The sequence below is a fragment of the Vicugna pacos genome, chromosome 21 (genome assembly GCF_048564905.1).
Source record: "Vicugna pacos chromosome 21, VicPac4, whole genome shotgun sequence".
NCBI classification, from domain to species: domain Eukaryota; kingdom Metazoa; phylum Chordata; class Mammalia; order Artiodactyla; family Camelidae; genus Vicugna; species Vicugna pacos.
This window is the reverse complement of record NC_133007.1, coordinates 12,404,430-12,431,741: the sequence shown is the minus strand read 5'-3', so window position 1 is coordinate 12,431,741 and position 27,312 is coordinate 12,404,430. Positions and strand designations below refer to the sequence as shown.

Below are 27,312 nucleotides of genomic sequence, written 5' to 3'. Positions count from 1 at the left end.
TTTGTGGTTGACTTTATTCCTTTGAAAACTATGTAAATTTAAAAAGCTAAAGCTCTAAACATTCTCAGAAACAATGAACAGTATATATATGCAAATTTTAAAAATATGTGCAGTATATTGTGTATATGTATTTACATGTAATATATTGTGTATGTGCAGTCAAATTGTAACAATTCTACCTAATAAAAATGAAAAATGAAAAAAGCTAAAGTTCCAAACGTTCTTAGAAACAATGAACATATATGTAAATTTAAAAAAAAATGCAGTATATTGTGTACATGCAATATATGGAATATGTGCAGTCAAACTCTAACAGTTCTACCTAGTAAAACTGAAAAGTGAAAAAAAAATTTTTTTAAAGATGACTCAGTACTCAAATTTCAAGAGAACAAATCTTAGAGGAAGAGAAACCGCCTCTGCCAAATGCCCCCTTTCTTCCACCCAATATTTATATACCACTTAAGTACCACCCATGTGATCTGAAAGCTATCAAAGAGACAGTGCAGACAGGTCCAGAACTGATCAACAGGTTACCATAGATGTATTTAAGGAGAATTCCTCCACTGAAGAGTCTGAAAATTACCTCTCAAATTTAGTTTTTGAAACCATGTTGTAGAAAGACACTGGTTGAGAATCTGGAGCCTAGTATTTATTGAGGTAATCTTGGCCTAAACTCACTCTACAGAGTAGAGAGTGACTCCTGGAAGAAGGAGTAAATCTGGGAATCTGGGCTCAGCACCAGTGATACTCAGAGACCTGCGGCCACTTCCAGGGCACCAGAGCATGCTGAAATTTCACCCTAGTTTTGGGTCTAATGGTAATAGGGAGTATCTACAGGAAGCTTTAAGGAGGATGGGCATCCTTTCTTTTGTAAGGAATCTAGTCCAGGTGAGCTAATTGCAGGGTTTTGCAGGAGAAAAAGACGGCTCAGATACAGAGGTACAGGCAAGGGAGACTAAGAGTGACTCAAGATTCCCAGTTTCATTTGAGTCTAACCAAAACTTCCCATTTCAAGTTTTGGGATCTCATTCCTTTCTCATTCCTTTCTGATCAGTGACCTAACTTTCACGTGGAAAACCTGGCAAAGCGGTAAATTCAAAACTATTGTTTTGTTTCCATTTATCTTTTAAGTATTGTTTTATTTATCAGGTCTATGCAATTCTGTATTGTTATGCTTTCTGTTAATTCATTTCTACTTTTATTTTACTTAGTTTCTTTCCCCTATTCTCTTGTTGTTTTTGTTTTCTTTGTTCTCAGTTTATTTTGTTGTCTTTGAATACTACAACACAAAAACTGTAAGTTGAACCAAGTAAAAAAAAGGGAGAAAACAAATAAATGAAAATATATACAATGAGAAAGGGAACATAACAAAAAAAAAACAACATTTTTTAAATTCTAAAATTTGCAACATGTCAATAAATCAGAAAATCTACATGAGATAGACAAAATTTTAGGAAAACATAAATTACTAATATTGACTCTTAAAGAGAGAAAATTAGCCCACTAATCAGAGATCTTGAAAATGTAGCAGAAGATCTAATTTTAAGAAAAGTGCTAGTCCCAGACTGTTTTACCAGAAAGTCTAAATACATTAAATAATAGATAATTCCTGGGTTATTTAATTTATTTAGATAACAAAAATTATGATAAGCTGCTCACTTTATTTTAACAATGCAAGAAAAATAAAATAAATCTTGGGTCATTTTCATTGGGTGAATATAAATTCTAGAATCCAAAGTTAAACACTAGAAAGTTTAATTTATTAGATTACAGAATGAATACCTTTGTCAGCAAGTAACAGAAACCCTGATTCAAATTACCTTTAACAATGTGGTTATTTCTTGATTCTGCAGGAGGTCTAGAGGTTGAATAAATTTCAGGACCAGCTGTAATCCAATGATGTTATTAAGAATTCAAAATGTTTTTCATCTTTCTGCTCTTCCACTCTTGGTGTTATATCATTCCTGACTTTGTAGCAACATGACTGCAATATTTCCAAGCAACCAGGCACAATTTCCAGAGGAAGATGAAAAACTGGCTCCCTTTGATTTTCACTTAGGAGCAAGGACACTTTTCCCAGATGTTCCCCTAGTGGATGTCATGGCTCACTAGCAAGAGTTGGATCAAATGCCCACCCCTGAACCAATCCCAGTAAATAGCGTGGTACTGTTTTAGACTGGAGCATCAGAATCCCCTGGAAGACTTATTAAAACACATGTTGCTGGGCTCCATCCCCAGTTTTTGAATCAACAGATCTGGCATAGGGCCTGGTAATCTGCATTTCTAACAAGTTCCCAAGTAATGTTGATATTGCTCATCTTGGATGAATTAGGACTATCTCTGGAGCGATAGGTGAGGTTAATTTCCCTGAAGCACCTGCCCTGAGGATGGATAGATAACTGCTTAGAACAGTGGCTTATATAACATCTTCAACAAGAAACTGTAAATCTGTACAGAAATGGTAGGACAAAGGAAAGTGGGCTTAGGATTCCAAGGGCAGGAATCTGGGGGAGGGTAAATACATGCAAGGAAACTAATAGAGTACAGCTTGCTTGCTGATTTCTCTGATGCCATCTCTGAGCTGATAAGTCTGCCTCCAGCAAAAGAAGAATTCATATACTGCCTTTAGGAAAAAAGGGGAAGCTGGATTTTTTTTTGGCTTTGATGTTTCTTAATTGCCTTCCATTCAAAATAATTTTCATGTCAAAGAGGCATATTTTGGGGTGACATTCTTGTTTCCTTAAGTTCCTTATTTGAAACTTTATCTTCATAAAGTTTCACATATTAAAGTCTCAGTTGGTTGCTGTAGAGTCTTGAGTTGTTGAGTTGTTGTGAGATAAGAGATCAGCAAAGAAGGAAAGAAATACAAATTGGAACAAGCAGAAAAGAACAAACCTAATTACATCATCCCATATCTTACGGAATCAGTCTCTTAGTCTTACTAATAGGTCAGTGCAGTTAAACAGTTGTGTTTCATTTCAGGAGGCAGTGTTAGGTGGGCTTCCACCTAAATTTGACCCATAAATGGTACAAGCAATTGGGTATTTAATAAGAGGCATTCCTATGGAAATAAAATAAAAACAAAGGTTAACGATAAGAACAAATTATAAAGCAAATTATTTCAGTCAAGAGGGCAGCCAGTAGAGAATATTTTCAGATATTGGGCTTCTCTTGACGGTGGAGTGAGGACAGCAGTGGCAATCTCTGATGAATTTCCTGGTTTGCAGTTTGATTGCCTATAATGTTGGTGTTGAGTGTTCTGGTGAACACCTTTCTGAGTGGCCCACATAGCAGCAGGCACGAAGGATGTCCATATGCCACATCTGTTGTGGGATTTTATCTGGAATTCACATCAGTTCATCCAGCTTCAGCCTGTGGTGCTTTGGGAAAAGGGCAGTTTCAGTTGTTGGCGATTCCAAGTCAGAAAGTTGTGAGAAAAACTGAAAACATTAATTCGGGGAGTTATAGCCAGATGTTGAAGGAAACTAAGAGAATTCATGATCCAGTCCAGTTATAGGTACATAACAAAATCTCAAAGACAACAAACAGGGCTAGAATCCAATATTCACAAGGGTGTGCTATAATTTACCACTGATAATTTTTCTGTATAGAGTAAGACAAATTTCTTTGCAAAGTAAGTCTAATTTCATTAAATTTGGCCTGAATATTTACATAAGTGCAGCAAAAGCAGTGACTGACCACATGGGTCTTTAGTTTGCTTTGCTGGAACTTTTCATAAGGAATCTCAAATTGGACTTTCAAACACGTCTCAAGGCTAGGAAGTCATGCCAAGGAGTTACCATGAGACTTTGCCTGTAATAACTGTAGATTTGGGTGAATTCCTCTCTTCTTAAGGACTCCAAAATATCCTGAGGTTCCTGGGCCTTCCAGGTAGTGACTTTCCTTATTCTCCGTAGGGTAGGAACCCTATAAAAGCAAGATACCAGCTGGTTTTTCAAAGTGGTCTTTACTGGTTCATTAAAGTCAACCTTAGTGCCTTAAAGCTATCTGGTCATATCTGATTCTAGGCACTTCATTCTCAAGTTATGACATTCCAGGGGGAGGGTATAGCTCAAGTGGTAGAGCGCATGCTTAGCATGCACAAGGTCCTGGGTTCAATCCCCAGTACCTCCTCTAAAAATAAATAAATAAATATGACATTCCAATCAAAGCCTGGGTAATATAACCAATGTTTCCAATTGTGTCCTGTTACAAGGAGAACAGATTCTTACTGAATTTATAAAAATAATCACATTTTCATGAAAATAAAAATACTCAGTAAGATTTTTCCAAATTCTGGAGGGATCAGGGAGAGAGAAAAAGTAATTGTTTTACCTTTGTCAACAAAGGTATACTTTACCAAGTTGCTGTAAGTTAGAAATAGCGAAGAGAAAAGAGGAAAAGGTTTTCTTAAATCTAAAAAACAAAACATTAAAGAACCAGCAATGTTTTAAACAAAAACTCATAAAACAAAAACTCAATGTTTTAAACAAAAACCAGCAATGTTTTAAACAAAAACTTTTAAACAAAAACTCATCGATTTCTTAAATCTAAAAAACAAAACATTAAAGAACCAGCAATGTTTTAAACAAAAACTCATTTTGTTTAAATCATCCTCGTCAGTTCATTCAGTCTTATGTAATTAATTGTTGCTGTGTTTGATCTTCATTTTGCAGTTTTATGAATCCATCAATTTTTCCATTAGAGTTCTGAACATACTCAATTCAATCGTATGATCTTAAAAGTCATCAGAATTCTGTATTCTAGAGTATTTGTCAGGGTCCTTTCCATTAATCTCTTTGAAGACAAGCAATTTTGGATCATGGTTGTTTGCAAAAGCTTTCAGGAAAGCATCAGAGTAAAACAATAACTGTAAATGACAAAAGACTCAAAAATAGCCTTGGTTAAGGATCTAATGAGGGTTTATTTAGACACAATTGACACAAAATTTGGTTATTTCTGTTCCATACATTTTAAGATAACAACTGGAATCTGACTGATAACATTATACCAGGACATATCAGGTTTCTAGGAATTTTATACAATTTCTGGAACATCTATATTAATAAATATATATCCACATAAATATAACCCAAAAAGGTCAAACATCACTTCTTACTTGACTGTGCTTCCCATGTAATTTAACATATCAAGTAAGTTTAATATCTCTCTTTTTCTAAGGAGAGAGAACAAATCTCTTGAGATAATCTGGGGCCCTCTGTAAAATCTCCAAAGGTAGTTCAAGGTCAAAAGACTTCATTTAAAATTTGATTTTAGGAAGTTTCTCAAAAATTTCAAAGGTTTAAAACACATGATTAAATAGGATCACAAGTCATTGTGAAATGACTTAGTTACCTATTTAACCAAAGTGGCAATTAAAGATTTTGAAGGCAAATACAGAAAGTTACATAGCTGTTAAAACAAGCAAACAAACAAACAAACCCTTAGCTCTCTTAATATTGAGAAAAGTAAGTTTTTGTTAAGCAATCAAAGCCCTATTAAGGACAACATGAAGCACAGGAGATAATTAGATAAGATAAAAAAATCTTGGTTTCCTACAAAGGATTATTTAAAAGATAAAAAAAATCTTTTATAATCTCTTATTAATAGCAGACTAAGAACTCAGAAAAGTTTTGTCATTTTAACAGAGAAATAAAATTAAATTTTAATTTTGCATAGGTACACTATTGATATTAAAGCTTACTTTTAAAACTCTTGTAATAAATTACTTTTAGCCAGTTTGATTACATAAGATTTTCTCTCTCCTTTCTCATTTAGATTTTGTCCTTTATTCTTCTCTTTTTTAATTCTGAACCAACCCTAAATAACCTCTGAACTAAGACAAAATTTCTTTCCATTCTCCTTAACAAAAATACATCTTCATACCACATATCTTTTTTAATCAAAATCGTATCCTACTTTACTTGTATACTTTCTATACACAGTTTTTGTTCTTATTATTTTTAGTATTTCTAGTTACATATATTGATTTGAATTTTTGACTGTTAGTGACCCTAATTTTCAGTGAAAACTAAGAATCAGGCAATTGTGAACTGTCACATAATAACATTCTGTAGTAGATTGGTAAATTTATAAATATTTCATAATTTCTAGAAGCATATGACTTTTTAATAGACAATTTTTTTAGTGTAGCAAGAATATGTTACTAACATACCTAAATATCTTTTGTCTCTCTGTAATAATAACCCAAAAATAGATAAATTTAAATTTATGTTTCACATGTAATGTTTCAGTATTTTATCTTATTTGGAAATTATCTAGATATTCAATAAATATCCATCATTTCTTTTAATTTCATGTAACTTTAAGGATTCAAGTTACCAAAAAGATTTTGCAAACTATGTTTAAGCAGACATATTTTATAAAACAATCATTGTTGAAAAGTTTATTTATAAATTTTTATTCCACTTACATTTATTTAATTCACTTGTTCTTAACAATTATGATTAGATTGCTTATGTAAATTTCATGATATTAGATAAAGTTAGCAATCATCTTGTTATTTTTCTTGGTGACAATTTTTTTTAAATATATAAATATCAAGCACCAAAAATCATAGAAGAAAAGCATCTAAAAAGCTAAACATGTGGCTTTTCTCTCTCTTTCTCTTTTTACTCCTGTGCTTTACATATATTAAGCAATTTATTTTCATTGTATTTTTGTTCTCAGAAATAAATTTATAATTTTATAAATTTAAATATCTAATAGAGGCACTATAAGCTCATATGACTAGTCTCAAAATATATAAGCTCTTTTTTTTAGCCAGTTAGAGTTCTTTTACAAGTTACTTTAGGCAATACCACCTAAAATTAGAAAAGTATCACATATACATACATATACTTACAGAAACATACAGCCACAGAAAGAAACCTTATTGTTTTCATTTGAAAAGTTTAGCCATAAAACATGTATGTTAACTCAAAACTCACGAGTTTATAAAAGAACAGTTGGACACAAATTGTTTTCGGTAGATGGAACAAGGTTGCCTACTGAGACCACTAAAGCTTTCTTACTGATATTTGTAGAGAAGACTTTAAGTATTTGTATTTGCTCTTGAAAAGCTTCTTTTTCTTTTTTCCTTTTTTTTTTTTTTTTTTGTATTTGGTGCAAAGTAAGAGTTCGGCTTCATGCGTTTACATGTGGATGATGTCCAGTTTTCCCCTACACCACTTGTTGAAGAGACTATCTTTCCTCATCAAGTGGCCTTGGCACCCTTGTCAAAGATTATTTGACAATATACGTAAGGGTTTATTCTGGGCTGTCTATTCTGTTCCATTGGTATATATGTCTATCTTTGTCAGTACACTGTTTTGGTAACTGTTGCTTTATAATATGTTTTGAAATCGGAAAGTGTAAGACCTCTTACATTGGTCTTCTTTTGCAAGATTATTTTATCTAATCAATGTCCTTTAGTGTTCCATCTAACTTTTATAAAGGATTTTCCATTCCTGAAAAAAAATAACTTTGGGATTTTGATAGGGATTGAACTGAATCTGTAAATTGCTTTGGTTAGTATTGACATCTTAATATTAAGTCTTCCAACCCATGAACATGGGATGTCTTTCCATTAATTCGTGTCTTCTTTAATTTCTTCTACCAATGCTTTATAGTTTACAGTGCACAGTTTTTTATTTTTTACATAATTTTTGAAGGTTATTTTCCATTTATAGTTATAACAAAATATTGGCTATATTCCCCATGTTGTACAGTACATCCTTGAGCCTATTTTACACCCAATAGCTTTACCTCCCACTCCCCCACCCGTTTTTTGCCCCTTTCCCCACTGATAAACGCTAGTTTGTTCTCTGTATCTGTGAGTTGGCTCCTTTTTGTTATATTCACTAGTTTGTTGTATTTTTTAGATTTCACATATAAGTGGTGTCATACAGTATTTGTTTTCTCTATCTGGCTTAGTTCACTTAGCATAATGCCCTCCACATCCATCCATGTTGCTCCAAATGACAAAATTTCACTTGTTTTTATGGCTGAGTAGTGTTTCATTGTATATATATATACACCACATCTTCTTTGTTGATAGACACTTAGGCTGTTTCCATACCTTGGCAATTGTAAATAATGCTGCTATGAACATTGGCGGTGCATGTATCTTTTCGAATTGGTGTTTTGGTTTTTTTTTTTTTTATAATATACATACCCAGGAGTGGAAGTCCTGGGTCAAATGGTAGTTCTATTTTTAGTTTTTTGAGAAACATCCATACTGTTTTTCACAGTGGCTGCACCAATTTGCATTCCCACCAACAGTGTATGGGGGTTCTCCTTTCTTTACATCCTCACCAATATTTGTTATTTGTGTTCGTTTTGATGACAGCCATTCTGACAGATGTGAGGTTATATTTCATTGTGGTTCTGATTTGCATTTCCCTGATGATTAACGATGTTGAGAATCTTTTCACGTGCCTGTTGGCCATGTGCATTTCCCCTTTGGAAAAATGTCTATTCAGGTCTTCTGTCCATTTTTCAAATGGGTTGTTTGTTTTTTTGATGTTGAGTTATATGAGCTGTTTATATATGTTGGATATTAATCCCTTAATGGTCATATCATTTGCAAATATTTTCTCCCATTCAGTAGGTTGTCTTTTTGTTTTGTCATTAGTTTCTTTTGCTATGAAAAAGCCTTTATGTTTAATTATATCTCATTTATTTATTTTCACTTTTATTTTATTTACTTTAGGAGTTGGATCCAAAAAAATATTGCTGTGATTTATGTCAAAGTGTTCTGTCTATGCTTTCCTCTAGGAGTTTTATAGTATCCAGTCTTACATTTAGGTCTTTAACCTATTTTGAGTTTATTTTTGTATATGGTGTTAGAGAATGCTCTAATTTCAGTCTTACATGAAGCTATCCAGTTTTCCCAGCACCACTTATTGAAGAGACTGTCTTTTTTCCATTGTATATTAATGCCTCCTTTGTCATAGATTAATTGACCATAAGTGTGTAGGTTTACTTCTAGGCTCTGTATCCTGTTTGATTGATCTATGTGTGTATTTTTGTGCCAGCACCATAGTGCTTTGATTACTGTAGCTTTGTAGTATAGTCTGAAGTCAGAGAGTGATTCTTTCAGCTCTGTTCTTCTTTCTCAAGATTGTTTTGGCCATTCAGCATCTTTTGTGTTTCCATATACATTTTTTAATTATTTGTTCTAGTTCTGTGAAAATGCCATTAGTATTTTGATAGGGATTGCAGTGAATCTATACACTGCCTTGGGTAATATGGTCATTTTAACAATACTGATTCTTCCAACCTAAGAACACAATATATCTTTCCATCTGTTTGTGTTATCTTCGATTTCTTTCAACAGTATCTTAAAGTTTTCAGAGTACAGGTCTTTTGCCTCCTTGGGTAGCTTTATTCCTAGGTATTTTATTCTTTTTGATGCAATGGTAAATGGAGCTATTTCCCTAATTCCTCCTTATGATACTTTGTTGTTAGTGCATAGAAATGTAACAGATTTCTGTATATTAATTTTGTATCCTGCAACTTTACTGAATTCATTGATGAGTTCTAGTAGTTTTCTGGCAGCATCTTTAGGATTTTCTGTGTATAGCATCATGTCATCTGCAAACAGTGACAGTTTTGCTTCTTGCTTCTCTTTTTGGATTCCTTTTATTTATCAAATAAATATGTACTTCTTTACATTAAAAAGATCATACACCATGATCGAGTGGGATTTATCCCAGGGACGTAAGGATTTTTCAATATCCACAAATCAATCAATGTGATACACCACATTAACAAATTGAAAAATCAAAACCGTATGATCCACAACATTGTAAACTGGCTATACCTCAATAAAAAAAAATATATATATATATATATATGATCATCCCAATAGGTACAAAGAAAGTCTTTGATAAAATTCAACATTCATCTACAATAAAAACTCTCCAGAAAGTGGGCACAGAGGGAACAAATTGAACCATAATAAAGACCATATATAACAAACCCACAGCTAACATCATACGCAGCAGTAAAAAGCAGAAAGCATTTCCTCTAAGATAAGGAACAAGACAAGGATGCTCACTCTTGTCACTTTTATTCAACAAAGTCCTAGCCACAGCAATCAGAGAAAAAAAAAAAAAGAAATAAAAGGAATCCAAGTTGGAAAGGAAGAAGTAAAACTTTTCCTGTTTGCAGATGTCATGATACTATACAAATGTTTTAAATTTTGAACACAAAAATTCCAAGTGGTCACTCACAATAAAATAACTCGAGTTCCGTTACTTCATAATCATTGAGCTATTGTTGCTTACTTCAAATCTATTGTTTAAATGCAGGAATTATTACCTCAGGAATTGAAGATAGAAACTGTTTCGGAAGACAGCTTGAACCACAACCAATTCACTCTTGAAATAAATGAGGTCTACATATAGAGAGAGCTAACTATATAATGAAAAATTCTCCAAAATAATTTCTGTGTAGAAGACTTTTTTTAAATAAAGGATAAGCAATTAAAATGTGCTAACTTGGAGCTAACATATATACTTTATTAAAATTCAACAGTGACTGCACAATTGTTTATAATTTAGACCAACAGTAAGATTTTCCCGAGAGGACTATTTTACCGCTAACATTGCTTAGAAGTACCAGATCTTGGTGATAATAACAAGCTGATTGATACCACCATCATTACCATCATTAACATCATCACCATCATTACCATCATCATCATCATCATCTTTAAATTCTTAGAAAATCCATAGCTTGATTGCCTGTACCTGGGGAGGACCTCTCCGACCATTCACCCTGGCATTAGTCCTCAAAGATTTTAGGTTTGGAAGCTAGCAGGCTATTAGTATCCTGTGTAAAGTATCCTTTAATGACAGGGTGAGCTATCTTGCACCCTTTAGCATCAGTCATCTGCTGCTCTACTTCTTCTAGAGTCCCTGCCACTCTCCACTCTTCTGGCTGTCCCATGGCTTCTGCTTACTACCTTACCCGACACCTTTCAGCTTCTACCCCTACTGTGAACTGCTGACTGAATCTGCTGTCTTGCATTCCAACCACCAGCAGAGGATCCAGTGATAAAGCATTTTGCACCAGGCCCTGTCACAGGCTGTTAGCCAGTCTGTAGGTTGATTGCCTTTGGGCTGGATACCCAGTCCCGTGCAGTCAGCGAAGACCAGAGTGGCAGGGCCATGTGGTCAGCTTTAGGAGGGAGTCTGGGTGGGGCAGGCATTCAAATTGGTTTCTCTCCAAAATAATTCTTTTTCTCCCCTTTTCCTTTCTTTCTTCTTTTCTTTCCCAGCTCTTATGACTTCTTTGCTATCTGCTTTCTCTCTTTTCTCTTCCTCTCTCCCCTTCCTTTCTTTCCTCTCTATGACAGTCTCTGCATACATACAGATATGAAGCTTCACAAATTGATATTCACTGCCCACTCCACAAAAATCATAAACTCTTTCCTTTATAACCTGGGGCCTCTTATTATTAACTGAAAGCAGATGAGAGAATTGGTTAACTTAAGTCACCATCCTTCAAGCAATTCTAAGTTTCTTTTGGTCTTTAGTTACCCAATTATTATAACATGTTTTTAAATCTAATCCTTTAACCATTTATGAACAAATGTCCCGCCCCCCCCAATCATTATTTGTGAAACTTACTAAACAGTCTCTTTCAGTATTAACAGTAAAATTTCAGGGTGCCTTATTTGGGAAAAGAAGGGTCAGAATTCACTGCTCCAAAGCCCCTCTGAGAGTTGTTCATTATTCTAGCATTTTAAAAGCTGTTGTCTTTTCATTTTTACTCCCACACAGCCTACTTTGATTTCTTTCCAGATTATAGATGTCCCGTAGTAGACATGATAGAGTGGAGGAACCACATTAAACGTGATAGAGAGGAGCAGTGGAGAGATTATCAGTCCTACTCCCCCAGCAGGTTGATAGCACTGCCCTGATCAGTAGGTAGAGGTCTCCTATGCTCCAGCCCTCTTTCTACTTTTTTTTTTCTGAAAAGAAAATCAAATTTGACAAGAAATCTTTATAAGAATTGTTTTTAAAAACATCATCCCATCTTTATATAGCTTTATATATCTCCTTCCACATGCATATGAATGTTCACCTAGCTACAATTATAACCAGGGACACATTGCTCTTTTATCCCCAGCAAAAGGCAGACAAGAAACATTGCTGTTGTAGTTGCAGGAAGGTAGCCAAATGCTTGCTCCAATACGTTGTGTAATTTAGCTCCACACCCACTATGCCTAACAGGTCACAAATATTTATTAATAAAATACGGTCTAACCTTTAGGAGTTCACAACCTAGTGAGGGAGGAGACATCCTAACGTACTGTTATTCTTCCAAATGGCCACTGCCCATCCCTTCACCTTTTCCTTCAGTCTGTCCCAGGCAGTAAGGACAAAGAGACTATCAATCGGTCAAGAGTCACAGGCCTCTGAAAATCCCTGCTATCCGTTCCTTCCTGTCACTCTCGAGTTAATTCTAAGGACTTCAAGGTTCTCCTCAAGCCACACAGCTGCCTGAAGACATTTTTTTCTGATATCAGAGACTCCATCCTCTCCGCAAAGTAAATCCCTCCGTAGCCTAGCACCCCCTTTTCCACATTCTGGTCTCTCCCTGGGACACCTCCCTCGCCCTTCCTCCTTCCCCATAGCACTTCTTGCTTTTCCCTCTAGAATGGGGCTCAGCCCACAGAGCACCTTCCTTCCGTGTTGTACAGAAGTTAAACTCAACAGCCTACAAGGGTCAGGCAGCACGGCTGGTGTTCTTTTGATTTTGTTTGCATATAAAGTACATAGGAATGTGTTTTACTAAAGAAATATGCTCTACCTTGTTCCTCCTTGAAACATATGGTCCTTGGTCAACCTTACATTTTTACAATTTTGACAGAGATAGGGATATATTAGGAGAGGACTCATTTTTCTCCTAATTCTAATCTAAGAAAAATAACAGGGCAAGAGTAGGGTTAAAATATGAACAGACACAGTGTCAGTGAATGGTGGGGCACCTTCTGAATAAATGGAGGATATACGCACACTTAGAAGGCTGCTCTCCAGTCACGGTTTGCCAAGTGGAACATGGGCCCAGCATGGCTAGCTCTTCTGACTTTTTAGGAGACAGAAATCCAGATGTTTTTGTGAAAAATCATGTTTTTTAAACGCTGACAGATAATTTAAAAGAATTTAAAATGCTGGCAAGGCTAATGCAAACAAGTGTGCAGGGTACAAGAGGGATGCCAGCGTGCAGTTGTAATTAAATTCTAACAGGCATTTATCTTATTTTATATGTGCTTAATTTACAACAGACAGCTATATAATTATGCCTATTCTAGAGACCTATAATCTGTTTCCGTGTTCACTCTCCATTTCTGTGATATGTCTGTGTTTTCTAGCCTATCTCTCCACAACATTACTAACAGTGCTTTTAGGTCAAATTACCCTCCTTTTCTTCTTCTTCTCTTTCTCTCCTACAAAAGGAATTAAAACATAGCGCTTTTAAAACTGAAGTGTGGAGTCGAATTAGTTTACAGATTAAATTATAGTAGCTTCACAGAGCTTTCTAGAGTGGTTAGAAATTTTACCTGTAACCTTACTGCAAGTACTTATTCACAGGAGAACTGAGTAAAGATAGTTAGCGCACACACACCCCACTACCATGAAAACTGAAATCTTAGCATATGAAACAGTCCTCTTAACACTGCCATGTGCCTTCTTTAAGCCTGAGGCGCTCCATCCAGAAAAAATTTTCACACTTCTGAACTCTTAACAATTTGGCACCCTCACCCACCATGAGCATTTACCCTACATTTTTATCATAACTGTATGGTTATCTGCCTGCCTTGTAAGAGCAGAGACTGTATAACCAGGCCTGGCACAGTGCCTAGCACCTGGTTGGCATAGCAAGGGTTATTGCATAAACTGCTATCATCATCCAAATAATATCTACCATTTCCAGAGCACTTACTGTGTAAACTGAAAGATAGTGGTGGAAACATGCAGCCAACAATGGTTATATTGACCTCGAAGTTGGGAGTCTCATCCCCAAAGAGAAGACCTCCCGGCAGGAGGGCAAGTTAACCACTGAGAGTTTACCTACACTGTCCTGGAGGCTTTCCCAGACCAGACCCTCCGAGCTAAAGCAGAACCCAAGTCACCCTCTAGCACATAACTTTATTTACTCTGAATAGGATTTACTGCTATCTAATATATTCTTGTTTAATTATGTCACTATAATGAAAGCTCCAAGCAAACAGTCATCTTGTCTATCTCGTGCTTGGCACACAGCAAATAAATGAATCTAAATTTTCTACCTTCTTGGGTGGCAGTGTTGACTTGCATACAAAAGATCACAATAAGTATGTTTTAAAATTTAGATTTAGATTTCAGGATAACTGGGTTGGCTCTATCACGGTTCATAATGAACTCTGGGAGTGGAAAAAATATAGTTTGGTCACATTCCCCCAAGCCCTGACTGACAAGGGTGCTGGACTGTTTGTTGCAGAAAGAAGCCACTTCCTCTGACATAAGGCGCCCCGCACCTCTGGGTCTTGCCACATCCTCTGACACAGAGGTAACGTTGGCTAGCCTGGCTGCGGCAGTCAGGATTCCACGCTCACACTAACGGAGGGGGCGGTGGGGGGCCGCCCGACCTCTCTCCGCCGAGAGCGAGTGTGCCAGAGGGTCTCCGCGGATTCGTGAGGCAACGCGGGGTGGGCATGGGTCCTGAGACTCCCTGCCTTGGGGCTCCCTCCCTACTGCGTTCCGCTTCCTTTACCTTCAAATCCCAGAACGCCCCCTGCGTCGTCACTGAGCCCCAGCTCACGTGAGGGGAGCGCGGTGGTGTCCACAGGTTCCCAGTGGGTCAGAGGCCTGGCGGGGCCGGGACTGGGCTCAGGGCTGTCCCGCCCCTGCTCCGCCTTCGTTTCCCGCCGGTTCCGGACTCCCGCTCCCGCCCCCGCCCCCGGCCAGCCGCGGCCCCGCCCACCCCGCCAGCGACCTGGCCCCGCCCCTCGCTCCCGCTGCAGCCCCGCCCATCTAGGCCGTGCTTTGGTCCCGCCCCCCTCCCGTCCCGCCCCTCGAAGCCCCATTTATCCCGCCCCCAGCACCTACACCAGCAGAACCAGCTTGCTGGTGGCTGTCGCTGCTGCGCCTCCTCATCCTCCCGCGTCACCGCTACCGCCATGCCCGGAGGTCTCCTTCTCGGGGACGAGGCTCCCAACTTCGAGGCCAATACTACCGTGGGCCGCATCCGTTTCCACGACTATCTGGGAGACTCGTAAGTGGCCACCTCTTCGCTCTGTCCTGGCCTCGGGTTACGCCCGGACTCCTAGGTGCCTTCCCTTTTTCCTCCCTTCCGTCCTGTCCTTCTCACCGCTCAGCCCCCTGCTCGTCGCCTGCCTCCTCCTGGCACCGGTTCCTGCACGTGCCTCTCGCCATGTGTCCCCTACCCCGCGTCTGCCGAGCGCTGCTAGGGGACGGCGACCCTCCCTCCGGCCCGCCGCGCTCCTGCCACTTGATCCCCTCTCGCCTCCCGGCCCCCGCGTGGCTGGCTGGCTTCGGGGTGGGGTGGGGGAGGGGAACAAGATTGGGTTCCCGCAGGTCCCGGGAACGGGAGGCTGGTACGGAGGAGGGTTTGTTGTGAATTTAACTCTGCTTGATAAACTGTGCAAGTATCATGGTCAAGCTGAGGTCTGGAGGGGGCAGGGGCCGCCGGGCGGCATCGGCGGTCAGTTCCCGGGACTTGTGCCCAGGTCGCACCTCCCTCCCTCTCTCTCTTTTGGAGTCTGTTCCCTGGGGAAAGTGGGTGTCCAAGGCCAGAGTCAGAGGACACTGCTGCTGGCTGGCGGTTCAGGAAGGGCCCGGCGTGTTATCAGAGGGTTGTGCTTGCTGCAGGAGTATCTGCAGGCTTCTTAGCACAAAAAATCTGAAACCACCAGCTGCCAAATAAGTGGCTGAAAGACTTTTTGTCCAGAGCCTCCTCCAGTGGCCAGAATATTATTTGATATCAGCTTTGGGAGGAACCCAGAACACTCTGTATGTGGGTGCGTCCTTCATTCCAGAACTTGTAACACCTTGAGGGAAGGGCTTTCTGAGGCCGTTCAGTTGCAGTGACCTATTCTTGCCAGGGTAGGCCGTGCAAGGCGCCAGGACACCCGGACCTCCCCACTTTGACACCCTTTTGTCTCATAGAGGAGTGCCTCTCACTTCCCCCTCCCCCTCCTGCCTTGCTTCCAGCAGCATGTGGCCTTGCCAAATCGGTGGCCCATGATCTAGCCTGGCAATCATACCATTACAACTAGGAGTATCTTTATGTCATGATGATTTTATAGCTCCTGAATCAGCAAATTTTAAGTTGATTAGATTTAATCTGAACCATCCCAGACGTGTCTAGTTACATTGTGGTTCTGAAGTTAGTGGCCCCACTACACTGTGGTCTAAAGCTTTACAATTCCTTCCTGCTTGACATCCTTTTTATATACAGTGTCCAGGTATATATATATTATAGACAGAGAGATGGGGAAGTTTAGGAGAATGATCAATTATTGGACAGGAACCTGGGAGAGATTCTTACACCTTAGGCCTAACCAGCCCTTTACAATCCTTTAAATCCATTTTCCAGCCACTGATTAAGGGAAAAGCTAAGCTTTTTGAAAGAGAGGACCAGGCTAGAAAAAGGATGAGAAATGGAACATGCAGACCTTAAAGGCAGAGAAAGACTTCAGAAATACAGACTACAGCCATTCTCAAATTTGGAGTCTAGATATTAGTATTTCTCCAAAACTCCATGGGATTTTTCAGAGTATGTTCCTTCCCATGGCTACCTACAGCCCTCAGCCCCATAAAACAAAATCTTACCAGAATTCTTAGGTTGTATAGGTTAAAGATAAATATTAACCTAAAGCATGTTTACTACAGCAATAATTATAAATGCTGCCACTATTTAAGTTAACCCTACTTTGGGTTTTTTTTTTTTTCTTGTCGTTTATTGGCCTTTGGACCTATCCTGATGTGATTAAAAGTGGCATATTCTCAGTGAGCCACAAGTAGGAAGATGAGAAAAATACCTGCATCTATAAACAAACAATATACAAGTCTGCCTTGGGTCAGGCACGGGGTAGTGCTATTTCCTGCCCTATGCGGAACATACGTTTGAGCCCCTCATGTCATTATGTACATGGATTTTTGCCTCATATAATTTTTCCAAACTCCATTCTGTATGTGATCTCAATTCAGACTGTCAGTTTTTGATCCAGGTGTGTTTTGTAGAAAAAAATTAAAAATAATTTCAACCATTACCCTAACAACTGGAAACAACTAAGGGGTTTGGGTGTCACATTTGGTGAGTTTACTGAGCCTAATCACTGTTTCTGAATGCATGTGGTAGAAGCAGCTTCTTCACAGCACATCTTCACCAAACAAAATGTGTGTTTTCCTTGGGTTTTCGGCGGGCGAGTGAGTGGGGACCCCTCCCTTAAAGGAGGAAACCTTTAAAGACGAAAGTCTTCTGAAAATGAGGAAAGAAGGAAGGAAGGAAATGGGATAATGTAATTGAATTACTCTGAAGAGCAGCAGTAGGGAGACTTGGAGGGCAGGCAGGCCAGAGGAAGACATTCCCAGAGTTTATCCTGTCCCTAGCCATGTGGTAAACTAGTGTTTGGTTTCTGAGGGGAGGGGAGGATGTGAAGTGGCGTCAAATGAGTTGCCTAACATGATTCAGCAAGACAGTCCCTTAACTCACAATTTTTCTAATTAATCACCTAACCATACAAGGAGAAATGCCCTGTTCTTTTTTTTTCAACTTCTGGAGACTTTCTCTTAAGTCTTATCTGACTGTTAAACAGAGCCTTTTTCACAGACTCTAAGACCTAAGCTCTTACTTACAGCTACATTGCTTCAAAACATTACATTAGCCCTTTTATTGCCCTTTATTTAAAAAAAAATGTAAATGTACCACACCCCTCCACAAAAATATTACCTCTCTTTTCCCAGTCTTGCCATAGGGCCATCCATCTTTTTTGTAAGAAGGTCTTTTCCCTTCCTGAAGCCTTGGGAGTTGAGTGGCAGATGTGGGGGGGGGGGGATGAGGTGCCTGGTCTCTGCTTTGTTCTCTGTGCTTCAGGAAACTTGGCAGACTTTGAAGGCAGCTTCGCATCTAGGCTAGATTTAGTAATCTACTAGTTTAGGATCCTGCTTTAATGTTCGTAAGTCGATGGAAGGGTGGAAACGGAGGGTTAGATTTTCCTTTTCAGTGATAGAGTTTCTGTTGCCAAGGCGAAGGAAATAGTCCTCCAAACGTTCTTGGTGACTTTTAGCTTGAAATGCGCTTAAAGTCTATACAGGTTTAACCTTAATGATGATTTAGATATTAGTATTTACCTAAGAATCCATAGTTGTAGAAATCGACCGTGTAGGCTGTCAGTTTTCTACCTGCTTGGTCTGAAGCAAGAAGAAGAAACTGCAAATGAAGAGAGAGGAAAAGTTCTTAAAGTGCTATTGTTTTGTCAGTGGACAAACATCGGGTGTCCTGTTTGACAAGTTAGGTCAGTAAACTAGTTTTACAAAAGTTTTTATAGTTTGTTCATTTCAAAGAAGCCAAGTGTCAGCTTAAATTTTACATGTAAAAAGAGAATAGACGCCTATTTATTTCAGATTATGTAATCTGTTCATTATTGCAGTCAGGCGCTGGTCTAGTTCAGGGCATACTGGAACATCCATTATTAGAGGTGAATGTCAGCATCTCTGTGCTTGGGGAAAAAAATGTTGAAAGAGTAAGAAGAAAAAAAAAGTTATTTCAAGAAGCTCCTTGGTTTGAGTAGCACAGATTTTATTAGCTGAAAAGGAGTCAGGGTGGCTCTGTAGTTATTAAAGGAAGCAATACCCTTAAATTAAACTCTTTTAAAATATTTATCATGTTGAATTTCATTATCTTTGAATTGGGCTCAAAACATAGGCTTTTCTGGAGGTAAGAACATCAAAAAGCATTCCTCAATGGAAAAATTCAAAAGGGATTGTCTTCATAAGCGTTCATTTAAAAAAGAAAGTCATTTTTGATCTAGGATTTGTGATTTCTCATTGAATGTGATGTTGGGGATAATCTCTTCATTCATTTGTGACCTTCTCTTCCCCCATTTCAGATGGGGCATTCTCTTCTCCCACCCTCGGGACTTTACCCCAGTGTGTACCACGGAGCTTGGCAGAGCAGCAAAGCTGGCACCAGAATTTGCCAAGAGGAACGTGAAGATGATTGCCCTTTCAATAGACAGTGTGGAAGACCATCTTGCTTGGAGCAAGGTACAGTACCCACTGGCGTACGCTTTGAGGTTATAGATCGAGTTCTAAATTTTACAGAGTAGCTTGTTTTTTTTTTTTTTTTTTTTTTTTTTGCAGTGAAGATACAAGTAAACCTCAGATTCGGACTTCACTGAGTATTTGAAAATCTGACTTGGATTTCACAGTGACCTCCACCTTGCTAAATCCAGTGGTCAGTTCTCAGCCCTGTCTTTCTTAGCCTACTAGCAGCAGGCAACCCAGCTGATCACTGTATATCCTGAAACATTCTCCTTTCTGGGCTTCCAGGACACCACCATGTCCCTGCTCATGCTCAGAATGACCTTCATCATCTCCCAGCTCCTAGTATATCCTGGAGATGCCCTGGACTCACTTCCTGGACCCCTTCCCCTTATCTACACTCTTTCCCTTGGTGAACTCATCCACCCACATCTATATGCTATGATTCCCAAATTTCCATCTCTAGGCCAGACTCTCCTGGCTCTCTCCAGAGATTGTTGTAACCACTGCCTGCTCAGCATCCCCCTTGGGGTATCCTATCATCTTGAACCTAACGTGTCTAAAATTGGGCTCCTATTCTTAATCCCAGGATTTCACTCATATTGGCTAATGGCATCTGCATTTTTCTAGTTGCTCAGACCAAAAATCCAGGACTCATCATTAATTCCTGGGGTTTTTTTTTTTTCCACATCACACATCTGATTCATCAGCAAACTTGTCTGCTCTACCTTCAGAATATATCCAGAATCCTATTTGGAAGACTTTCCCCAGGTATCTATGTGGCTTGCCCTCATCTCTTTCAGGTCTCAACTCAAATGACACCCATTATTAAGGCCATCCTTGGCCTCTTTATCTAAAATTCTAACTCCTCTCCATACTCCCTTTGCCCATGATTAATTTTTCTCCTTAGCACTTGTCACCTTTTAAAATACTCTGCACGTTGCTGATTTCACTCTCTTCTCCCCACCAGAGTGGAGGCTCAGCAGGGCAGCCTCCTATTTTACACGCTGCTGGAACAGTGCTCGGTACTCAGTACATCCCAGGCGGGCAGTCTGTATTTGTTGAATAAATGAACTGAAGGAACTATCTATTTTCAGCAAAAGGACTTACTTGGAAATAAATGTGATGGTCTAGACTTAACTTGAGAACATTTTAATGACTTTGCTGCAATGTCTACTGGATGCTTCCTGTGCACTGGGCACTATGTCAAGCACTTCGCATGCGACTGGATACAAGACCTAGTACTGACTTGTGAGCTGCACCTGGGGCTGCACCCCACGGCCACTTTACACCAGTTAATACTAAGTGCCCGAGATTAGAAGAATTGTGTGTAGGAGAAAAGGGGAGACATTTCTCTTTCTTGACTTGGATTTTTTTCATTCCTTACATTGGGCTGTGAATGGTCACTGGCACTTGCATAGTATTCTCAGAGGCAGTTTCTCATTAGTTTCCAGGAGTAGCCCTTTACAGGAGGTCTCTGGTGTCTGTTCTCAGATGAGAATACTTTTTTCACCCAGGGAGTTGGAAGGACATACTCAAGGTTTCCCTGCAATAAAATGGTGGCAGTGGAATTTGAACCTCAAAACAATGCTCCCTTTGATACTAGGTGACAGAGAGTAGGAATCAGCTTGACCTAGGATAGGATAAAGCCAAAGCATATGGTTCTTTGGTGTTCGGGGGTATGATGTAATGCCTAGCATCACAAATGGCAGGCTTGAGAATTACTGCATAGCAATAATGGAAACTACAAACAGCTGAAGGAAGAGTTTACAGCCCATTGTATAATACATCTCAAAGTATAAGAACACACCCAGATTCATTTTCACTGGTGAGCTAGTACCTTAGAATTTTCAAAATTGTGACTACGTTAAATAGGAAGCAAGTTCCAACTCTCAGAAGCAGTGTCCAAATTTTGACACACAGCTGGTTATGTAAGAAACCTCAAGGTGCTTCATGCATGAAACCATATCGATTATTTTTTTAGCTGTGATGACATGATAGGCAGCCGGTGACAGCAGACAGGAAGTTAAGCTAATAAAATTAAGGAACATTTTAAAATTTGTTGTTATCCATTCCAAAGTTCATTAATGGCATCTATCTCTGTTGAGAAACTCACAAAGGTTCTACTACATCTGCTTTGCCATCAACTCCTGTTTTACTTTCAAGGCTCCACATAATAAATAGACCTTATTCCAACTTTAACTCCTCTCTTTCATTACTTCCTAAAACTCTGGCCAGATAATTCCTCATTCTCCAATCACTAATTTATGCTCAGACTTGCCTACATGTTTCGTCACCATGCTCCCTCTCCCTAAGTGCCTTTCTTGGCCCTGTGAAAATCTTACCCATCCTTCAAGCCCCAAGTAGAAGTCGTTCTTTCTTGAAGTCTTTCCTAACTCAGCAGTCTAACAGGTGAGGATGTTGGTATACGCCAGCATTTGCAGTCTGCCGTTTACATATTCCCATCTCACATTTGCTGCTCCTTCTTTTGGGTATCGTCTAACTAAATTAGAAGTTCCTCTGAAGGCAGGAACCATGTCTTACTCATCCATATCCCACACGTACTTATAATGCTTAGCCCACCTTAAGTGCAGTATCAATGCTGCATCAAATAATGAAGCTAGATTTTTTTTTTCCCCAAAAAAACTTCCAGGGACAGCAAAATGAAGTTTTACCAGGGGAGGAAGGGACAGAGAGAGGAAGAGAGTACATTCTTGTTAGTTCAGACATGAAATGCTTTGTTCTCCAAGTAGATTTCACCCTAGTGTAAAATTACCTCTACCTTTTCATCCGTAAAGAATTTACCTTTGATGTGTCCTTGAAGTATATAGTCAACCCTCCATTATTATGTTTGCTTTAAGTTTTATGTTTCTTTTCACTTCTTAACATCTGTCTTTCAGTAGCTTAAGGTCTGAGTCAGGGTGCTTCTGAGGCAAGGATCAGATCTACAGAATGATCTTTGCATGTGATACAATTTCTAGATGTGAACTCATTGTTTCTGATGGTTTTTGTAGTATTTGGGTACCCAGAGGTACCTTGGCTTGGTCTAACACTATATTATTCAACTTTTGAATTGAGTTGAATGCTGCCTTCTCAAAGTAGTAAAAGCATGCTGAATTTGCGTTGGGCATGAAAAGGCTCTTATGGTTATAACCTAAGTACTATACTGTTGTTCCTGTCAATGAATAATTGGGATGAAGAGTTTGTTAACTTTCTTATTAAAATTGCTTACAGAAATTATTATGATTAAGATCCTCTTCCCCATCTTACAAGATGACAGCTGTTAACGGATTGAATTCAGAGGATGTGCCTGGTTTAGCTTTCTTCCCCCTTTCCCCTGCATTTCAGGATATCAATGCTTACAATGGTAATGAGCCCACGGAAAAGTTACCTTTTCCTATCATTGATGACAAGAATCGGGACCTTGCCATCCAGTTGGGCATGCTGGACCCAGCAGAGAAGGACGAAAAGGGCATGCCTGTGACAGCTCGTGTGGTGAGTTGTAGAAATCCATTTATATATTCCGCGTGACTGACCAGGCTATATCTGTCCAAGTAAATGCTTGGGCCAACTAAAGGAAATGGGGGAATATCTCCAATTAGAAAATAACTGTCTTGGTGGCATTCTCACTTTTTATCTAAATGCTGGTACAAAGAAAAAAATTTCAGCTAAATTTTTAAACTGCTGAATTCACAGCTTTGGGGGAATCTACATCAAAATAGTTATCCTAAGATGTCATCTAGAATTGAGAAATCTTTTTCCGTAGTTCTCCTGACAGTCCTGTCTCTAAAGCGATGGGAGAGGGCCTTCTTCATCAGGCACCTCTGGTTTTGAATTCTTATTTGTTCTGTCCTTACCCACTAGAGAACAAACTTAGGCAAAACTCACCAGCAAAAATGTACAACAATGTGAGGACCACTGTCAACTCCTGCTAGTGTTATTTTTATGATAACCATCCCTAGTTAACCTCATACCTTCCTGAGGCCTTTCCTGGGTTCAATCTGCAAGTCAGTTTTTCTTAACTGAGACAGCCAGAACCAAATGTAATTCCCTTCAAGTTGAGAAAAATAATGAGGAGAAGAAAACCATCTCTGTTCCAGCCACCCAGGTGGTTCGGGGTGTCCTTCTGGGTGTCTGGGGATTCTTTCGTTGCTGCTTTGTTTGGTTACACCCTGGAACATCTTCCGTGACTTCAGGGCTTTCTAAGAGGCTTTAATATCCAAAACACTCAACAAGCTCTTCCCGCTTGTGTGTCTTTGTGCTTTGCAGGTATTTATTTTTGGTCCTGATAAGAAACTGAAACTGTCCATCCTTTACCCAGCTACCACTGGCAGGAACTTTGATGAGATTCTCAGAGTTATTATCTCTCTCCAGCTGACAGCAGAAAAGAGGGTTGCCACCCCAGTGGACTGGAAGGTAAGGATGTTAAAAGGGCAGATACCCAACTTGCCTGGAAGGCCCGTGGCCCCGGTCTCTACGTGGCTACCTTCAGGGTCTGTGTTACCTGGGGCTCTGTCTCTGGCATGCAGGTACACTGGAGGATCTCTTCTCCTGGCCAATTTGAAGATTAACTGAGAGGCCATGTTCAGGGTCCTTAACACCTTTCATACAAAACAGACTCCCTGTATTTCTAACTTTTAGATTAGTTGGACAAACTAATTGGTCAGAATGATTCCTTTTCCTAATAAAAGGATTAAAAAAAAACCTTTAACCCTTCACTGATAGCAAAATATTTATAGCAAAGTGCAGATTCGCCACTTAAGTTGTAACTATTTGGTGTATTAATGTCTTGAAGCATGTCATTTCTCTGAAGTTTCAGTCTTTTAAACCCATGTAGAATTCTCTGAAACTTGATCACGAACTTTTCATCTCTAAGATTTCTACAATGTGTAGGATGTGGATAATATCACAGGAGTGCCTTAACATTGCTACTTTTTTTTTTTTAAATATGCTAACCTGAATACCAGGTTTTGTTATTTTGTTTCTCTGGCAAAACATTTAAATTCTGTATCCATTCACTGAACCTACTGTTTATTGAGCCCAGACAGTGAGCAATCAATATAAAGTCCCTGCCCTCATAGAATTTAGATTCCAGTGGGTGGAGACAAACAGGAAACAAGTGTATGTGTATTAGGTGATGGTAAGTGCGACAGAGAGTAAGCCAGCAGAGGTGGGGAGGAGGGGGAGCACAGGTGGGAGGACCAGTTTTATATTTGGCTGTCAAGGAGAGGCTTTTTCTGAAGGGTCCTTTGGGAAGGACAAGAAGAAAGCGAGGGGCCAAGTCACTCCTATTTGGGAGGGAGGGAGCAGGCTTGAAGGAACAGCGAAGGAGCTGCACCTGAAGGTGAGAGCCAGCGTGCCTGGAAAAGAGGCCGCAGGAGGTGGCGTGAGGGGCCGGGGATGAGAGAGGAGGCTGGATTCAGTCACGCAGGGCAATGATAAGCACTCAGAATTAAAACTGTAAAGTGTGCTGGCAAGCCACTACTGGGTTTAAAACAGGACTATTTCCTATTCAGATGAAGAAATACTTCTCTTCCCCGAAGTGTCAAAGGTCAACTTGTGAAAACAAAATACCTCAGAGGGAAGAGAGCAGAAGACTTGCTTATTCTCATCAGCACCTGTAGCTCCTGTTCTAAAGTTAATTCTTGCCTTTAGGCTTCACTATAAATAAGATTGATTTTCATGATTCTCAATGTCTTTCAATAGAATGGAGACAGCGTGATGGTCCTTCCAACCATCCCTGAAGAGGAAGCCAAAAAACTTTTCCCTAAAGGAGTCTTCACCAAAGAGCTCCCATCTGGCAAGAAATACCTCCGCTACACCCCCCAGCCCTAGGCTCTCCGAGGAGCTGGTGCTGGAGCTGCTCGCTTATTAGCACAGTGAGCCGGAGGATGCCAGCCGTCCGTCCATCATGTTTTCCTACAGCAGTTCCCTAGAAACATCCTGGTGTGATCGCAGCCAAGGTCTTTAGGTTGCTATACTACTGGCTCATTAAATGAAAACAGCACTAAAAATTCTTTGGGATTCTCTGCTCGGTGCCCTCAGCAGCATTCTGTTCTGTTCTAGATCTTAGTACTCTCTACTGACTGTCTTTGAAATTTGTGATTCATCTTGTTGGACCTCTGCAGGGTTTCTGACCAACAAAGGCGGGGTCAGTTTATGGTTGAAAAAGCCTGCTTTGCTCTATCATAGAATGACCGTCAGGTTTTTTTTTTTTTTTTCCACTGTTCTCATCAAATCCTCTCTTCTGTTACCCATTTCAGGGAAGCAATAGAACTTGCGGTTCAACGTCCTCTGTACCCAAGTTTATAACCTGAGAACTTAGAGGAACTTGGATGTTCTTCAGTTTTCTGTGTTTTGATCACACCTGGGGGAAAAATCCTTTTTCAGTTCTGTACTTTTCCAGTAGATAACTGAAGTGGGATGAGCACGGGAGAGAGGGATATTTAAATATTTTTCTATCAGGAAAATTTTTCAATAAATTTCTATCGAAAGTGGGAGGCTACAGAAAAGGCTGTACTTGCCTGCCAGGGAGGTGAACCAGAAGTCCTGAGCAACACGACAATGCCAGGTGCCTTTCAGAGTATGTCCGGGTGTCAGTCCACTGTCTGATGCCACGCACGTGAAAGGGCACACCTTGGGAAGAGAAGAGAGGACAACTGAAAATGTTTTGTCTTGGATCTATTCTTCCATTGAATTCATAAATTCAAAATCAAGTTTCTGAATTTTGCTTTTTTAGGGATCAGCAAATAAATCCATTGTTAAAACTAGATCAGAGAATTGTGTTGTCACAGTTTGACATGCTAGTTTAGACTCCTGTCCTGGGCAGGCGTCTCCTTCTTGCTAGGACTGATGCTGATGCTTTTGTCCAAGGACAGATAAAATTCCATGTGATGGAAATGGAGGAGCAGCTGGTGAATATGTGATTTCACCACAGCTCTTGGCCAACTTTGCTCCTTCTTGTTACCTGCCTGGGTCCTGTACAATTTGTGTCCCCTGCCGTAAAGCGCTCCCCTAACCGAATGTTTTAATGGGATTGCTGGGTTTAAGAATTTTAGTCTTGAGGATAATGGGTTATCTATGCTTTTAGAAAGAGTACTAAATAGTATTCTGAACCCATAGTCTCTCAGATAAGTCCTAGGTTTAGAAAGAAGTGTCCCATACCTGGTATAGTCTCTGCAGGCAGCCCTCTATACTTTTATTGAGTAGAATAATGTAAAACATGATTCCTGGTGCCACGGGTTAGAGACGTCATTAAGCCTTTAGTTCCCTTGATTTCTCCACATGTGTGGAGTGACACTAAGAAGGTCGAGAAGGTGAAAATTCCAAGTTACGTTACATCCAGGGGGACACGGGTCTGAAAGTGACTTAAGAAGGCTGGCATCCTGCTGTCGCCTCTTCTCCAAGTCACAGTATGTTTTGGCCTTGAAGAACTGAGACTTTCAGGTCCTCCTTAGCATACCTCTTCTGCCTGATCCCTGGGCCCTCCATGTCTGGTCACCTCCCTAACTACTGGGTTCCCCACTGCTGCCCTCCCTTGGCCATTTGCCTTCTTCAGGCCTTGTCTCTCTTGGAGAGTCTGGCTTCAACTTTCTTCTGTGGTGACAGTTCAAAGTCTAAATCTCCAACATTCATTATTCAGATTTGAGTCTTAACTTTACTGATCACTGGAATGTTGGCCATTTGAATTTGAATATAAATTCAAAATCAAATTCATCCATTTTTTCCCCCAATATATCAATTGCCCGTCTCATCACTCAAGCACCCAAACCTTGGTGTTCTGTTTGGCTGTATCTACCCACATAAATGATGACAGCATAAAAATGCTGAAAAAGCTCAGAGAAAAGGGAGATCGAGTACCCTCAAATTGAGTTCTGGCTTTATCACTAAGCAGCCATGAAGCCATGAGACTGAAAGTATTCTTTTCCAAATACAGAATGTTACATAATGAATATGCACTGTCAGGGTAGAAGTGATTGCAAGCACATTTTTATTACACTACTCGACATGGAGAGGAGAGTTCCCCTAT

General features: G+C 39.6%; 1 protein-coding gene and 1 long non-coding RNA gene across 2 annotated transcripts; one reads left to right on the top strand and one right to left on the bottom strand.

Moving 5' to 3' along the window:
- Window positions 1-1,704: 1,704 nt before the first annotated feature.
- LOC140687945 (uncharacterized) lies at window positions 1,705-14,906 on the bottom strand. Its single transcript, XR_012062575.1, has 3 exons — window positions 14,770-14,906; window positions 3,801-3,927; window positions 1,705-3,380 (listed from the first exon to the last, which is right to left on the bottom strand). It is a non-coding gene; the product is annotated as an uncharacterized lncRNA (long non-coding RNA).
- Window positions 14,907-15,073: 167 nt separating this feature from the next.
- On the top strand, window positions 15,074-25,314 carry PRDX6 (peroxiredoxin 6). Its single transcript, XM_006211134.4, has 5 exons — window positions 15,074-15,270; window positions 19,130-19,286; window positions 22,632-22,778; window positions 23,553-23,699; window positions 24,990-25,314. Exons 1-5 carry the CDS (start codon window positions 15,176-15,178, stop codon window positions 25,116-25,118), a joined length of 675 nt encoding a protein of 224 aa, XP_006211196.1. The 5' UTR covers window positions 15,074-15,175; the 3' UTR covers window positions 25,119-25,314.
- The last annotated feature ends 1,998 nt before the right edge of the window (window positions 25,315-27,312 follow it).